Here is a 15,539-nt window from a genome sequence, read left to right as displayed (position 1 = left end):
CCAGCTTATTGTGCTCAGTAACAAACTCTGGCAGGGGTTAGTGAAGAGAGAGACATTTCTCCAACAAATCAAGCTCCGTGTCTGGTTACAGTTTAAACGCACACAGCAGTGGAACCGGAACACTCAGGAGCCCAAGCAAATGCTGTAATGAAATTAAATTACAATACGGATCTTGCCAGAAATAATTATGTCGACAACTTGGGGTTTAATTCCTTATTTCTAGAGACCTGAGGATCCATAGAAGCCCTTTGCTCATTACAAGTTTAGTTTTCCTCTCTTGTTCATATCACAACCAGAAGTCTCCTGAGATCACAGCCTGTAAAATCTTGGTAGAGACAGAGCCAAGGACTGGGAGCCAGAAATGGCTCAGTTCAGACCTTAACTCCAACACCAGCCTCTCCTATAGTGCTGGGTAAATCACTCACCCTCACAGCATCAGTTTCCCTGACTGAAGAGCAAGAATAAGGGGCAGAGCCAATGCTACAGTCATCACATCATACTTAGAATCATAAGGTTGGAAAAGACCTTTGAGATCATCAAGTCCAACTGTACTTGTCCACTAGTAAACCATATCCCCAAGCACCTTACCTACCCAGCTTTTGAACACCTCCAGGGATGGGGACCAAACTCCCTCCCTGGGCAGCCTCTGCCAGTACTTGAGAATCCTTTCAGTGAAGGAACTTCTCCTAATGCCCAATCTAAACCTCCCCTGGCACAGCTTGAGGCCATTCCCTCTTGTCCTATCACCCATCGCTTGGGAGAAGAGACCAACACCCACCTTTCTACAACCACCTTTTAGGTAGATGTAGAGAGCAATTAGGTCTCCCCTCAGCCCCCTCTTCTCCAGGCTCCTGCATGCTATTAAGGCTGCAAGCAGGAACAGGTAATTTCCTTATGGATTAAAAGGAGCTCTTTAAAATCCCTCTGGAAGTGGGGCGTGCCCAGCCAGCAGCTGGAAGCCCTGGCCCCCTCCAGCCCAGGAATGCACGCTGGAAGTCAGCTCACACAGCACCTTTTCTCCATGTGCTTCCACTCCCCACCAACAATGCTGTAATACCTTCTCCCTGGATGGGAGCAACCCAGTGCCTGGTGGGGCTGGACAGGAGGTGGAATTCACCCAGACCCACAGCATCACCAGGTCTGGGATCAAACACCCAGAGGGGTTTTATCCAGCCACACTGCATGGTGGCACAGGGACAGTCCTGGATGAAAAGTGAACACAAGGCATGCCCCATCCTCCACAACTCATTAAGGCCTTACAAGAAAGCCAAAACCCCCCAACAATATTGTTTTAAGTTTTTCTCCACCACAACAGGACCGTGAGCCCAACCAGCCTGGAGAAACTCCGAAGGATGAAGCAAAAATCCCATCAGAGGCTCTGGGCAGCTTCCAGGGCACACACAGAGGGCCCTGATCCTGCCAGAAGATTTTTAATTCATTTGAAACCATTTAATATTTTTACTATCCAACGAAACCATTAAGCAGCTGGCGAGAAGCCCACTTGTAAGCAGGGCTGTTATGAAACGAAGCTGCTTGAGCGCATCCTTGCAAGCGGAGGGGCCAGGACCAGCTGCTCCAGAGCAAGCGGTGTTTGAATGGTACCATTTAGTACCATTTTCAAAGTGAATCCAGAGAAAGCCACAGAAATGATCCGAGGGCTGGAGCACCTCCCACACAAGGACGAACTGAGAGAGTTGGGGCTGTTCAGCCTGGAGAAGAGAAGGCTACGGGGAGACCTTAGAGCAGCTTCCAGCGCTGAAAGGGGCTCCAGGAAAGCTGGGGAGGGGCTCTTGGTCAGGGAGGGCAGGGACAGGATGAGGGGAATGGTTTTGAGCTGAAAGAGGTGAGATTGTGATGAGATCTTGGGAAGAAATGTTTTGCTGTGAGGGTGGGGAGGCCCTGGCCCAGGTTGCCCAGAGCAGTGGTGGCTGCCCCATCCCTGGAGGGGTTCAAGGCCAGGTTAGATGGGGCTTGGAGCCCCTGATCCAGCGGGAGGTGTCCCTGCCCATGGCAGGGGGTGGAACTGGATGGGCTTTGAGGTCCCTTCCAACCCAAACCATTCTACGAAATCATTTTGAGGGAAAGCTTCGGAGCACTCGAGGATGCAGAAGGGAACATGACAGGCTGGACCACACGCAGCATCTCCTGGTGTCAGCAGCATTACTACTCCACAGCCAGGCAATGGGCTGGGATGCTAACACCCCGCAACAGTCCAGCCCCACTCCCAGGAGGTGGCAGGTCCCGGCGTGACCCCACTGTACCCCAGCTGTCCCTTGGGAGGAGCATGGCCCCAGGAACAAAGGCTTTTGGTGGGGCGCAGCTCCTCCTGATGCTAATCTGCCTTCTGCCTCCCGCTCGCTTCCACTCGCTTTGTGTTTCACTAAAAATATCGCAGCGGAGGAAGTTTCTGCTGCGGGGTGGATGCTCTCCTCCCCGGGAGGGGCTTCCTGCACTGCCCTGGCTCAAATAACCCCCCAGCCAAGGTCCTTCATGGGACCTGCTGCAATCATCCAGCCCGGGCAGGTGAGATGCAGGCAAGAGATGCCCCCTAAACCCCTTCCCTCTGATTCCTCAGCCCACCTGTGGCTCCCAGGCATTTTAAGTGACAGAACAGAGCCACAGTCCACAGGAAAGGGAGCATTTTGCAGCCAAACCTCCTTCCCACAGCACTGAGAGGACACAAGTGTACAGGACCTGGGGCGGGTCAGGAGTCAGCACTGCCCCTGCTATGCTCCAGCATGGCAAGCAACAGTGTTTTCTTCACCTTAAAACAACGTGGGCAAGCATCCCAATCTCTTACTTGGATTGCATCCAGCAGGATGAGGCTCAGATCCCTGCCAGCGCCTCTTTGGAGAGCCGTGGCGATGCCCAGCATCAACACAGGCAGAGCTGATGCTCCAGGAAACCCACTGCAGAAGGTGGCAGCCCCAAACTGACACCAAAACCAAACAAACAGCAATCAGAAGTCAACAGCTGGCCAGTGCACAGGGTGCAAGCAGTCAGGACTGTGTGGGGAATGAGTCTGGGGCTGCCCCAGGGCCAGTAAGAGGATCTGCGAGGCTGCAGAGCCCCGGGGCACATCACCCCTCAAGCAACACAGACCACACTGCTCCCAGACACTTGAGGACCTGCGAGGCCGTGGGATGCAGAGACCCCCTCATGTGCCACCCCTTGAGCAGCACAGACCCCACTGCTCCTGGCCGCCTGGGCACCTCACTGGGCAGAAGCACAACCAGCTCAAGCATTCAGCATTCTTACAAAGTAGGCTCTGCAAAAACAGGTCTCATCCTGCTCCTTCCCACCAAGCGGCAAGTTGCTGGGTTGTCCAAGGGACCAGTGGTCTGAAAAATCAGGGTTTTTTATCCATTTAGCCCCTTGCTGCCTGCACAGGGAAGGGGCACGCTCCTAGGGAAGGAAAACACTGTGTGCTCCTCCAAGCAAAGCATGTGGTGCAGCACAGCATCCTGTAGCCTGGATTGGTGCGGGCAGCATCCCCCTAAGCTAGAGGAAAGCATCCTCCCACTGTCCTCAGAGTGAGCTCCTCCAGTTGGGCCATGCCCTAGGCTCCATCCCCAAGATGCTGCGAGCTGGAGCTGCTCCAGAGCCCACCTGCAGCCCCAGCCCATCCCTGTGACACACGATGCCAGCGAGCCCTGCGCTTATCAATAATGCAGCGGGGTCAGCAGTGGCGCGGGGCTGCTGGCTTCCCCACGCATCAGCCCAACTGCTGCCTCTGGGACAGGATTGAGGCACTGATCCCAAACCCAAGTCCAGCTTTGCTGCCGCTCCTTGTCTGAGCTCCAGCAGTAACCAGACCCCTCGCAGCCCAGCACTCACTGCAATGCCAGGGATCTCCAGCCCTGCTGCCCGGCTTCCCAGCTCCCCACAGGCATCTTCCCCAATCCAGCAGGGCTGAGGGGAGCTGCGCTCCATCCCATGCTCTCAGCTTGGAACAGCACAGCAGCAGTGGGAGCTCCTGAGAGCGCAGGCACAGACCCAGCTTTGCAAAGTGGCTTTTAAGCAGAGAAACGCAGAATGTACAGGGTGATGTGTCCCTGCCCCAAAAAGGCATGCACAGGGCTTCCTTTCAGCTTTGCCCTTCCAGACCTGCAGCAAGCTGGCAGAACCCACCAAAAAATAGTTGCTGTGGGAAGGGCAGGGAATGCTGCAGGGACACAGCCCCAGCTCCTCGGGCTCCATGCTGGAAGGCCTCCCTCATCCTTCGCCTGCCCAGCAGGAACCTCACTCAGGTATTGGGGACAAGCTTTGCTGTCCTCCCCCCATCACCCTGCAGCTCTGAGCTTGCAACAGGGCCCAGGAAGCACATGATGCCATGGGCAAACACTTTAATTAGAGCCATGCATTTATTTTTTGGTGGGTTTTTTTTAATCGCATAATTACTGTGGACATTTCTGCTCGTGTGAGGTTTTATTACATCTTTGTGGTTACTCTATAAGCCCTAAATTTTGGGCTTCAACTGCATTGGCAAAGCTCTCCCAAAACATCTGTCGCGATTCATTCCTCTCCCAGCTCTGGCAGAAAGCTGGTGGTTCAAGACACTGCAAAGCAGAAGTTTATTTACAACAGAAAAAGCTCTTATTCCTGACCCAAACAGGAATGTAAATATTTACTGCCTCAATGTCCACACTGGTCCCTCACCTGTGGGTCCTGTGTGCACCCAGGCACCCACTCATCCTCCTGCAGACCTCAGCACAGTTATCCCTACGCCATCAGCCCCTCGCATGTGGGCTGGTAGCACACAGGAGCTTCAACACCAGCTGACTGTTGTGACAGAGCCAGCCACGCTCCCCTGTGTCGCCGAGGACACTCATTCCATTTGCAGCTCTTGCCAGCAGCAGTACTAAGGCAACACCGTCCCTCCCTGAGCAGGGGCCAATTTACAACTGTCTGCTAATTCCTCTTCATTAGAATCCCCAGACCCAACTGGCTGCTTGAATCCAGCAGTGACAAGACATGGGGTTGTTTTCCAAAAGACAAACTCCAGTTGTAAAGGTTCCTTTGCACCCCCACCCCACAGTCGTGCCTTGGTGGGACCAGAGCGGTGATGGAGGGGAATTGCAGCACCCTGCAAGCCTCTCAGTGGCTTTACCACTGTTCCTGTTTCTCCTGTGTTTCTTCTGTGTACAACCACACCTGGAGAAAGCAGCCAGGTACAAGCACCAAGGGCATCACTGTGGGTGCTGTACAGGGGTCCTGGTACCAGCTCACCCCTCTGGCTGCACAGCCGAGCTGCAGCCGCTGCCCGCACACCACCAACACCTCTGGGACAGCCAGCAGCATCCAGGTGAGCGCTCAGCACCAGCCCAGCAGCACACCTACCTTTTACACGCCATTAGCCCAGGCTTTTAATTAACAGCTCACAGCACTGTCCCAAAGGCACCTTTGCAATAAAAGCAGCTCAGCACCCAACACACCCAAAGTGGCCCTGGCCACACCGGGACCCACCCGTCCTCCAGCACATCCCTGCCTGATTCCTCCCAGACCCCTGAGGGCTCAATGCTGGGTGCCTGGTGTGGAAAAGCCCTGCAGAAAAGCAGAAAACGAGGTGGTCACAACTGTGTTTGGGACAAGGGAGTGCGTGGCACAGGACACACCTCAGGGGACACAGCACAAGGCCAGGAGCAAGCAGGCAGTGCTGCAGGACAGGGCAAGGTAGATCCTGCTCTGTGCAGGAGGCGAGTCCTCAGGGTGCCAGGGGTGGCAGAGCTCTGGGATGGGGCAAGGCAGACCCTGCTCTGTGCCACCACAGCCACAAGGGAGGCAAGTGCCCAGGGCACCAGGGATGGTGGTGCTGTGGGATAAGGCAAGGCAGACCCTGCTCCACGCAGCACACAACCCCAGGGTGCCAGGGCTGGAAGCGCTGTGGGATGGAAGAAGGCAGACCTTGCTCTGTGCCACCACAGCCACGCAGGACATTCATCCCCTGGGTGCCAGGGCTGACAGTGCTGCAGCAGGTGCCCTGGCAGCCAGCCCTGCCGACCTGCTCTCGGGGCAGGCAGCCTGATTTTAAATACGTGCTGAATTATTCACAGCATTACTGTGGTTCCTGGAGGACAAGGTCCTGGACACCAGGTCTCTATCAGGGTACACACTGACCTCCCAACCCACAGCAGCTCTCTAAAGGGGTCAATTCTCTTGCAAAATCAAACTGGGGCAGCGAGGGGGAGGCTGGCAGGGCTGTGCCCACTCTGCCCGCTGCATCATCTCCCTGCAGCTACAGCCACTTCAAGGGCCAGACTTCCCTCCTCTTTGTTTCGGTCGCTCATTGCTTCAGGTTGCAATGAACAAGCTGGCCTCAAATCAAGGAAAACTACAGGCTTTACATAAACAAACATTGCTCACAAAAATGCTGCTCCCCAGGAGCAGCGCGGAGCATCAGCACCAATTCCCACAGGGGCAGGTGGGGGCCAGGGGTCTGCAGGGGGAAGGGAGCCACGTTTTCTCCTCCTTCACTAAATGCCTCCAGAGAAGCGATACAAAAACCCCAGATCTGGCTGGGGACAAGTCCCCGAGTGGATCCCAGCTCCCACAGCAGGGACAAAGTGTCCTAAACAGCTCCTGGCACTAGCCCTGATCAGCCACACTGCCTGCAATCTGCAGGATTAATGTCAGGCTGGAGTTGCCCCATGGAGGGAGACGGCACAGGAGGGCTGTGCGCTGCAAGGAACTCAGGTGACCCATTGCTCCCCTGGCTTCCAGCCATTCCAGACCTAGGAGGAGAGCCACATGACCCAGACCAAGAGCCTGGAGCAGGTATTACCACCTCGAAGCAAGCAGGACTGCAAGGCACAAGAGCAGGATGCCAGTTGTAGAATCATTGAGTGTGGAAAAGACCTCTAAGCTCATCCAGTCCAACCATCAGCCCAACCCCACAGCGTCAACCAAATCATATCCCAAAGTACCACATCTACATGGTTTTGAACCCCTCCAGGAATGAAGGCTCCACCACTACCCTGGGCAGCCTCTGCCAGTGCTTCACCACTCCTTTAGTAAAGAAATTTTTCCTTGTATCCAATCTAAACCTCTCCTGGTGCAATTTTGAGACCATTTCCTCTTGTCTTATCCCTTGTTAATGCTGCTCCGGCCACCCTTACCCAGCAGCAGGGTCACTCCCAGCCCCGTCACGGAGACTTGACCTTGGCCAGGAGAGCCCACAGCACCCTGCTCTTCCAAGAGCTGCTGCACGCAGAGGCAGGAGCAAACCAGCTTCTGCAAACACCCGACACGGTCGCACTGCCTGCTCAGCAGCCCCCATCCCCAACCCCACGTGATGGGCATCGTCCCCAGAGTCAGTAGCCTTTGTCCAGCCCCGGCTCTGGCACAGCGAGCCCCAAACACCCCGGCCACACTGCCCCAGGTGAAGCTCCCAGCTCCTCCAAGGGGAGGCACAGATGTTGCTGCCCCCTCAGACCCCAGCTCTCCCTGTCCCACCCTCTCCTTGGAGCAGCCCAAACCCAAAGGCCGGAAAGGATCGTCCTGTTCCCTGCGCCTGACTTCCCGTCAGTACATGCTGTTGGATTGCACCCAGCAAACGAAACAGAGGCAGGATAGGAAATCCCCAGCTTGGAAAACTGCCCCGGGCATGCCCAGCAATCCCCATCCCAGGAAGGGCTTCTCTCCCACCATCCTGGGGTGGACCAGGTCCCCACCACGCTAATGCCCAAGGAGTTGCACCCACCCCCATCACATGGGCCTTCAAACAGCTTCGTGGCATGCAATCAGTTAAAAACAGAAGAGACACGGCCTCCAACCCTGCCCCAGGTCCTCCCAGGACAGCAGAACCTCTGCATGACGCCATCCAGCTCTGGAGGAAGAACCAAGAGCGAGACCCCCTCCTTATGGCTGGAGATGCCTCCTGCCTCACTCCAGCATCGCCTCTTATCTGCGCAGGGGGATTCCTCCAGCTGTTATGCCATGGGGCTCCTGAGGACACAGAGCTCTCCCAGCCTTCCCACCCATGTCCTCCTGGCAGCCTCAAGGCCATTTTGGGGCCAGAACCAGCTAGTACCCATCTCCGAGGTCAACGAGGCAAGGCAGCCCCTGCAAGCTCCCTGGAGAAGAAGAGGAGGAGGAAGAGGAGGAGGAGGAGTGCACCCATGGCAGCTCCACACTGGAGGAGGCTGTTGAGCACCAGTGTTCCTTGCCAGATGGCAAAGGGGACGCGGATGGCAGCTCAGCCACACGATGCCTGCACCGCTCCAGCCACATTCCCCCCCTGAGCAAGGGCAGCGTCAGACCAGTCCCTGCTATCTGCCGAGCGCAAGGCTGCGCCGTCTCCGCCAGCGCAGCCCCAGCAGCGAGGCAGCCATGGAAACTGGATGCCTTCCACCCCAAATTCTTTCCTTTTTGGAAAGGAGCTTACCAATAAAAAGCACTTACTGCAGAATCACAGCTCAGGCCCAGGCCACTTGAAAAAGAGCTCATTTCCTTCCCATTTCAGCAAAAAGCTAAGAACACGTTCCTCCCTCACAAAATGTTCCCTCCCTCTTGCAAATAATGGAGGGGCAAGAAGCCCATTCACGAGCTTCAGAGTCACCACATTCCTGGTCCGTGCAGCCTGAACAAACAGGAAAGCGAGACCCAGGCTGGGTCACCTACCCCAGGGCTGACAACCCCCTCAGCCCTCTCTGTCCACAGCTCCCAGGACACACGAGACCCTCAGGGGGCACAGTAGGAGAGAGCACAGCGCAGCCCCCAGCCACCGAAGCTGCTGTGAGCAACAGCAAATGAGGCCAAGGGGCAGCTCGCGCACTGTTTCAGGACACAGTAGGGTCTCCAAACCCGACAGCCACGTATAGAAGGCTTTTTTTCCCCGATGGGAACCAAGCTGTGTTTGCAGAGGAAGGTGCTCCCCGGGTGGCTACACCCACTCCCCAGCTCCACACCCAGGAGCCCCATGTGCCACCCAGCTCGAGGCTCACCTTCCTGCTGCCATGCGAGGAGAAGCTGTGTGAGTGTCGCTGGAGGTTGCCCCCGCTCAGATCCAGCTGTGGCTTCCAGACCTCCCCGTTGTCGCTGCTCACCGACTTGGTGGGCGAGACGTTGGAGTTGAGCAGGATCCCGCTGTGCACCATCTCCTCTGTGCACGTCAGGCGCAGGCTGCACAGGTACTCGTCCGTCTCCTTGTCCACCACAAGCAAGCGCGTCTCTGACTCCACAGCTTTGATGCGCTGCACAACCTGGAAAGAAGAACAACTGAGCAGAAGCCCCAGGACCTTCCAAGTGTGGCAGGAGCCAGATCCAAGGACCATCAACTCCCCCACACACTGCTGCAGCTTCAGTCTTGCTGCAGAGTGCACATTTGCTGTTGCTTCCAGACATTGGCAATAGGGGAGACAGGTAGAGAGCAGCTTTGGGGGACCCCCAAGACAGGTGGTGACAGTGGTGGCTCTTCACACTCCACACCCCACAACACATACGACAGCTCTGCCCAGGGCAGCAGCACAGACCACCAGGATCACCTGCTCTGCTCAGACAGGAGCTTTCAAAGGCTGCTCCATCACCTCCAAACATCAGAAACCCTGCTGCCAGGTCCTGCCCCTTTGAGGAAAACAATCTGTCCCAGCAAACAGCCCTGCACACTCTCCTTTTACCTACTGGGGCTTCTTCCCCTCCACATAACCAGGGCAAGGTGGAAAGCTGGAATGCACCACACACCCCTGCGTGCGTTTGGTGGCTGGGCTGCCTTGGCTGGGTGCTCCCCACTGTGCTGTGGTCCCAGCTACGCCCGCTCTGGGTGGATTTATGGAAGAATCCACCCATTTGTGTGTTCTTTTCCAGTCTGAGGTAAGAGAACCCAGAGCTAGGAGCAGGAGCTGGGTCCGTCCCTGCTGGGATCCAGCTCCAGGCAGTGCTGAATGGGGACCATTGTCCTGCTGCTGCCTCGCTCCTCACTGGGATCTGGGACTGGCAAAGACTCTGAAAGGAGGCAGCAGGGAGAGCCAGGAGGAGCTGATCCCAGCTGGGCAGGGGAGTAAATCACACTGGAGTGGGCTGTGATGGAAATGGGGCATATCCAGGGTGTGCACAGGAGCAGTGCAGAGGGAAGCTGCCTCCAGACTCCCTGCCAGCAGGCTGGCTCTGCTGAGACACCTCTGCCCTACCCAGGCCTTCATCCCCAGGAGGAGGAGGCTGAGGGTGGTGTCACTGGCAATGCTGCTCAGCAGCAATGCCCATCTGTGGGGTGGAGATCGGCCACCACTTGCTGCCCTATGGACCTGTGACCCCTTGGTGTGCCGGGGAACCCCAAAAGCAGCCCTGGGCTCCCTCATGGGGCTCCTGCTCTGATCTGGGTTACAGGAGCCAGAAACTGCACCCACCAAGGTTAGAAGTGACAAACGAGCCTAATGCGCAATTAGCCAGCGTTTATTTACTCCCCTGCAAGCACCATTCAAGGTCAACAGCGCCCATATCTGCAAGTAAGAAAAACAACCGAGAAGGAATTTATAGGCTGCAGTCAAGGTTGCTCGCCCTGATCCAGCTGAACTGCTGCAGCCTCCGTCTGCATGCGCTGCGCCAGGCAGCCTGAAGTGTGCTGTTCTACCAAGCCCCAGCAAGCCCATCTGCTCCCTTTCAGATCTATTTACACTCAACATCAGGCAGCGCTGCCAATACCAGCCCGGCGGTGCCTGCACGAGGCCACTTCTCCCAGGAGGGACCCGGCAGCAGGCAGGCAGCATGCGGTGCAGGAGATGCAGATGGACAGCGTGCAGGAGAAAGATGCTGGGTCCCACACCGCAGCATCCTCCAGACCCTGTAGTTTGGGTGCTCCAGGCATCAGGGAGGCACAGCAAGTGGGCAGCAGGGTCCTGCAGACCCCAACAAAGTGCAGAAGGATCATGGAAGCATCCTGACCTGCCACAGTGCTGCCAGGGCAGGATGGGTGAGCTGCCCCCAGCCAGCATGGAACGGTGCTGGGGCTCAGTGCACTGCCGAGCTCAAGAGCCACAGGAGAGATGGAGCAAGCACACTCCCAGCTCTACAAGTGCTGGAGGCCAAGCCAGGCAGGGATAGAGAGCAGGCACAGAGCCACCTCTCCCCATCAGCAGGGACGAGCACAGGGATTCTGTGCCCAACTACCCCGGCACAAGTTGTTCTGTGGACCAAGCAGCAAGGCAGAAGGTGAAGCAGCATCCAGAACCTGGCATCCTACCCGCTTCCGAGCCATGGTCCCAGCCCAGAGTCCGCAGCTCTTCTGAAGACTCTGCAGCCTCTCCTGTGCATCTGGCACCTCAGGACCTTCTCAGCACCAGTCCCAGCCGCAGGATTTCCGCAGCTCCACCCAAACAGACTCACCCCTGGCTGCACCGGCAGAGACAGTGGGGACCCTTCCACCCTGGCTAAACAACAGCCGCCCAGGAAGGAGACTCATGATGCCACCAGGAATAGCTCAGTTCACCCTTCCTGCTCTGCAGGAGACGCCTCTGCCTGCAAGGACTTGGTGGCTTTCCCCGCTTTCTTCTGCTGATCTGCCCAGGGACCCAGGAGGCAACCCTGCATCCGAGAGGTGAGACGCTCTGAGAACACGTTCTGCCTTTACTCCTTGGGTAAGGCCAAGAGGGGGAAAAAAATAAATAAAAAGAGAACAAAGACCCAAATGCCACCAGCTTCAGCTGGAAACACAGTTACACCCAAACAGCAAGGCCTTGTTTGCTGCAGGCTCTGTCCCACTGCAGCTTCATGTGCACGGGGAGAAGTGTTACTTGGTCAAGGTCAGGGACCACAGCAGCGCAAGGAGGAGGGGGCACAGCAAAGTGGCTGCTCTAACCCTAGCAGCCAGCATCTGACCCACCACAGCATCGCCCTTCCCACCGTACGGCAGCACTGGGCACTTTTAGGGGATGTAAGAGGTTCTTGCAGTTTTGGGGCAAGAGGGAGGGCAGTCCAGAGCACGTCCTGCAGCAGGGCTGCTCCTACTCACACCTGGGGATGCCACCACAGCACAGCCGAGAGCTTGGGACGGACCACTGCATCCCAGCCTCTGCTCTGCAGCAGGGAGCAAGTGCCAAGGCTCCATCCCACCTCCTCCAGCAGAAAATGGAAGGCAGGAACACTTCCCCCATTCCACTTGACCTTCTGGAAAACCCTTCCACATTTCCAAGGCACAGCTGGCTGCCTCAGCTCCGCTATCGCCCATCCCCAGCATCCCAGTTGCAGCAGGGAGTTCTGATGGTTTCCAGTCTCCTCGTGGGAACACAGCCCTCCTTCCTACCCAGCCAGATCAAAGATGTGGATCCTGCTTCAAGGGTTTTGAAATCGCATTCAAGACAAACATGAACTTCTACACAGCTGGCTCAGATCCCCAAAACTGGCTCAGTTCACCACGAAAACCCACCGAGCCCACAGAGAGGAGCTCACCAGGCTTCACCAGAGCCACTGGGAAGGCTCTGCCTCACCTGAGGCACAGCAACATCGCCTGTGGGTGCAGCCCAGGAACCCACAACCCCCAAACCGCTGCTGGGTCCGCGAGCCACACGATGCACATCCCTGCCGGGCTCCGATAAAGCGCCAGCCAGATGTTTCCAGTTACTGAAGCACCAACCCCTGCTGAGCCCCACGAGCTAAAGGGGGCACATTCGGCGCTGCGCCCCTGCCAGGCTCCAGCAGCAGCTCCAATCTCATCACTTGTTTTTTTTAACTAAACTGTTTAACAAACCTAAGTTTGGGGTTTATAAGCAGAAAATGACAGGGCCTGGAGCACGGAGCTTCCGTTACAGAGCTGAGAAACATCCCACACAGACCCTCAGCCGCAGCCAGGGTCTCATCATAGTCTTTATCTCCCTCCCAGCCCCGTCTTGCTAAAGCCAAGCTGCCGAATACCTGCAGCAAAGCTGATTTTAAGGGGTACTTAACACACCCTGGGCTGCAAAAGCAGGAGCAGCACCCAAAGTGGCCACCAAAAACCCAAGCGGAGGCGGAAATACCGCCTGGATCTCCCCATTCCTTTCCACCACAGATTGCATAAGGCAGCGGTGCCCTGCCCGCACCCAAACACCTTCAGCTTTCCCACCCTCCCACGGTGACAAATCCCTAAAAGCAGCATCAGGACAAACCCCCTGCGACCCTCCTCACGCCAACAGGCAAAGCCCCCCCTGCAGCACAGCCTCGGCATTTGGGGGCAACCCACCCCAGTGGCCACCAGACTGGGTGGGCTAGGGGTGCTCCAGCACAGATACTTAGAATTTACTTTAAAAATTACCCCTCAAACCATTCCAGGGAGGTGGAGCTGGGAGCACAGGGGAGTCTGGGGGCTCAGAGCCAAGGACAGAGGGAAGCCCCAAAGAGGAGGGGGAAGAGGATTCAAACTGGGGGCACAGGGAAGGAGAGGAGGCTCCAAGCCAGGGGCACAGGGGAGACCCAGTTTGGGGGGGCAAAGGGGGAGCCCCAGTGTGTGGGGATCAATGGCTCCAAGCCAGGGGCACAGGGAAACGTGGAAAGGGCTGAGGAGCCTAGAAGGGTAGGGGGGAGCCTAGAACATAGGGAAATGGACTGGGGGGGAGCAAAAGGAGACCCCTGCGTGGGGGGGGCAGCTCCTGAGGGGTGAGGCTCTGAGCTGGGGGCATAGGGCAGCCCCAGGGGGGGCAGAGGAGAAGGCAGGCATAGAGCCAGGGGCAGAGGAAGAGCCCCGGGACAATGAGGGGCACCCGGGGGGGGGGGCTCCAAGCCGAGGGATGTGCAGAGGGGATGCTCAGAGCAATGGAGACGCGGAGTGGGGGGCAAGGGGGGAGCCCCGGGGCAGGAGGAAAGGCTCGGAGCCAGGAACAAGGAGGGAGCCGGGGGGGGGGGGGGGGGGGGGGGGGGGGGCAGCTCAGAGAGGAACTCGGGGGGGTCAGAATCGGGGACAAAGGGGAAGCCGGGAGGGGGCACAGGGGGAGCACCGCGGGGGGAGGGCTTGGAGAGGGAGGGTTCAAGCCAGAGTCACAGCCCCGGGTGGGGAGTGAGCAGGGCTGGGGGCAGAGGGGGAGCCCTGGAGGGGGCAGAGGGGGGATGCTCGGGGCCGGGACTCCTGCCCTGGGGTGGGATAGAAAGGAACCCGGGGCGTTGGGGGGGTGAGATGCTCAGAGTCGGGGGTAAGGAGGGAGCCCGGGGAAGGAGTCCCTGGGATGTGGGGAGTTGTGTGCAAAGAGAGGAGCCCCCGAGAGGGAAGGAGGGGGATGTGAAAAGTAGGGGGGGGACCCCGGGATGCAGGGAGGGGAGCAAAGGGGGGCTGCCCCCCGGGATGCATGGAGGAGCGCAAAGGGGGGGGGTGCCCCCCAGCATAGGGGGGGGTGTCCCGTGGGGGTGTCCCCGTACCTGGTGGTGCGTCTCGTGCTCCACGTTGTCCCCGTTGACGGCCACGACGCGGTCCCCGGCGCGCAGCCCCGCGGCCTCGGCGGGCGAGCCCGGCTCCACTTTGCGGATGAACTGGCCGCTCTTGCCCTTCTCGCCGTGCAGGTGGAAGCCGTAGCCGCTCTCCCCCTTCAGCATGCGGCACAGCCGCGGCCGCAGCGCGTCCTTAGCCATGGCCGCGGCGGGGGAGGCGGCGGCGGAGGAGACTTTATGGGCGGCGGGGGCGGGGCCGGGGCGGAGCGGGGCCGGCACCGGGGGGGAACGGGGGAGGGAACGGGCTGGGGGCTGCCCCGAGCGGCGATGGCACCGGGAGAGGGGGAAGAGGGGTCGGGATCGGCCCGGGGATCCGCACTGACACCGGCACCGGGATCCATGGTGACACCGGGACTGGGATCTGCACTGACACCGGGACTGGGATCCATGGTGACACCGGGACCGGGATCCGCACTGACACCGGCACCGGGATCCATGGTGACACCGGGACTGGGATCTGCACTGACACCGGGACTGGGATCCATGGTGACACCGGGACCGGGATCCGCACTGACACCGGGACTGGGATCCATGGTGACACCGGGACTGGGATCCGCACTGACACCGGGACCGGGATCCATGGTGACACCGGGACTGGGATCCGCACAGACACCGGGACTGGGATCCATGGTGACACTGGGACCGGGATCCATGGTGACACTGGGACCGGGATCCGCACTGACACCGGGACTGGGATCCATGGTGACACCGGGACTGGGATCCGCACTGACACCGGGACTGGGATCCGCACAGACACTGGGACTGGGATCCACACTGACACCGGGACTGGGATCCGCACTGACACCGGGACTGGGATCCGCACTGACACCGGCACCGGAATCCGCACCGACACCGGGACTGGGATCCATGGTGACACCGGGACTGGGATCTGCACTGACACCGGCACCGGAATCCGCACAGACACCGGGACTGGGATCCGCACTGACACCGGGACTGGGATCCATGGTGACACCGGGACTGGGATCCATGGTGACACTGGGACCGGGATCCACACTGACACCGGGACTGGGATCCGCAATGACACCGGGACTGGGATCTGCAATGACACCGGGATCGGCACCAGGATCCACACTGACACCGGCACCGACACTGGGATTGTTATCCACACTGACATCGGGATTGGGACCGACACTGAT

At 58.3% G+C, this 15,539-nt stretch overlaps 1 protein-coding gene across 1 annotated transcript in view; it reads right to left on the bottom strand.

Moving 5' to 3' along the window:
* Positions 1–14,552, bottom strand: part of NHERF2 (NHERF family PDZ scaffold protein 2) — a 36,347-nt gene extending 21,795 nt beyond the window's left edge. Inside the window, exons 1-2 of the mRNA XM_069870008.1 lie at positions 14,314–14,552; positions 8,943–9,200 (exon numbers count right to left, since the gene is read on the bottom strand). Coding sequence (XP_069726109.1) covers positions 8,943–9,200; positions 14,314–14,523 — 468 coding nt within the window. The 5' untranslated portion in view covers positions 14,524–14,552. The remainder of the gene's footprint in view (positions 1–8,942; positions 9,201–14,313) is intronic.
* Positions 14,553–15,539: the final 987 nt, after the last annotated feature.

Source organism: Phaenicophaeus curvirostris, chromosome 16 (genome assembly GCF_032191515.1).
Source record: "Phaenicophaeus curvirostris isolate KB17595 chromosome 16, BPBGC_Pcur_1.0, whole genome shotgun sequence".
NCBI classification, from domain to species: Eukaryota; Metazoa; Chordata; class Aves; order Cuculiformes; family Cuculidae; genus Phaenicophaeus; species Phaenicophaeus curvirostris.
The sequence above is the reverse complement of the archived record's forward strand: the minus strand, read 5'-3'. Positions and strand labels throughout refer to the sequence as shown.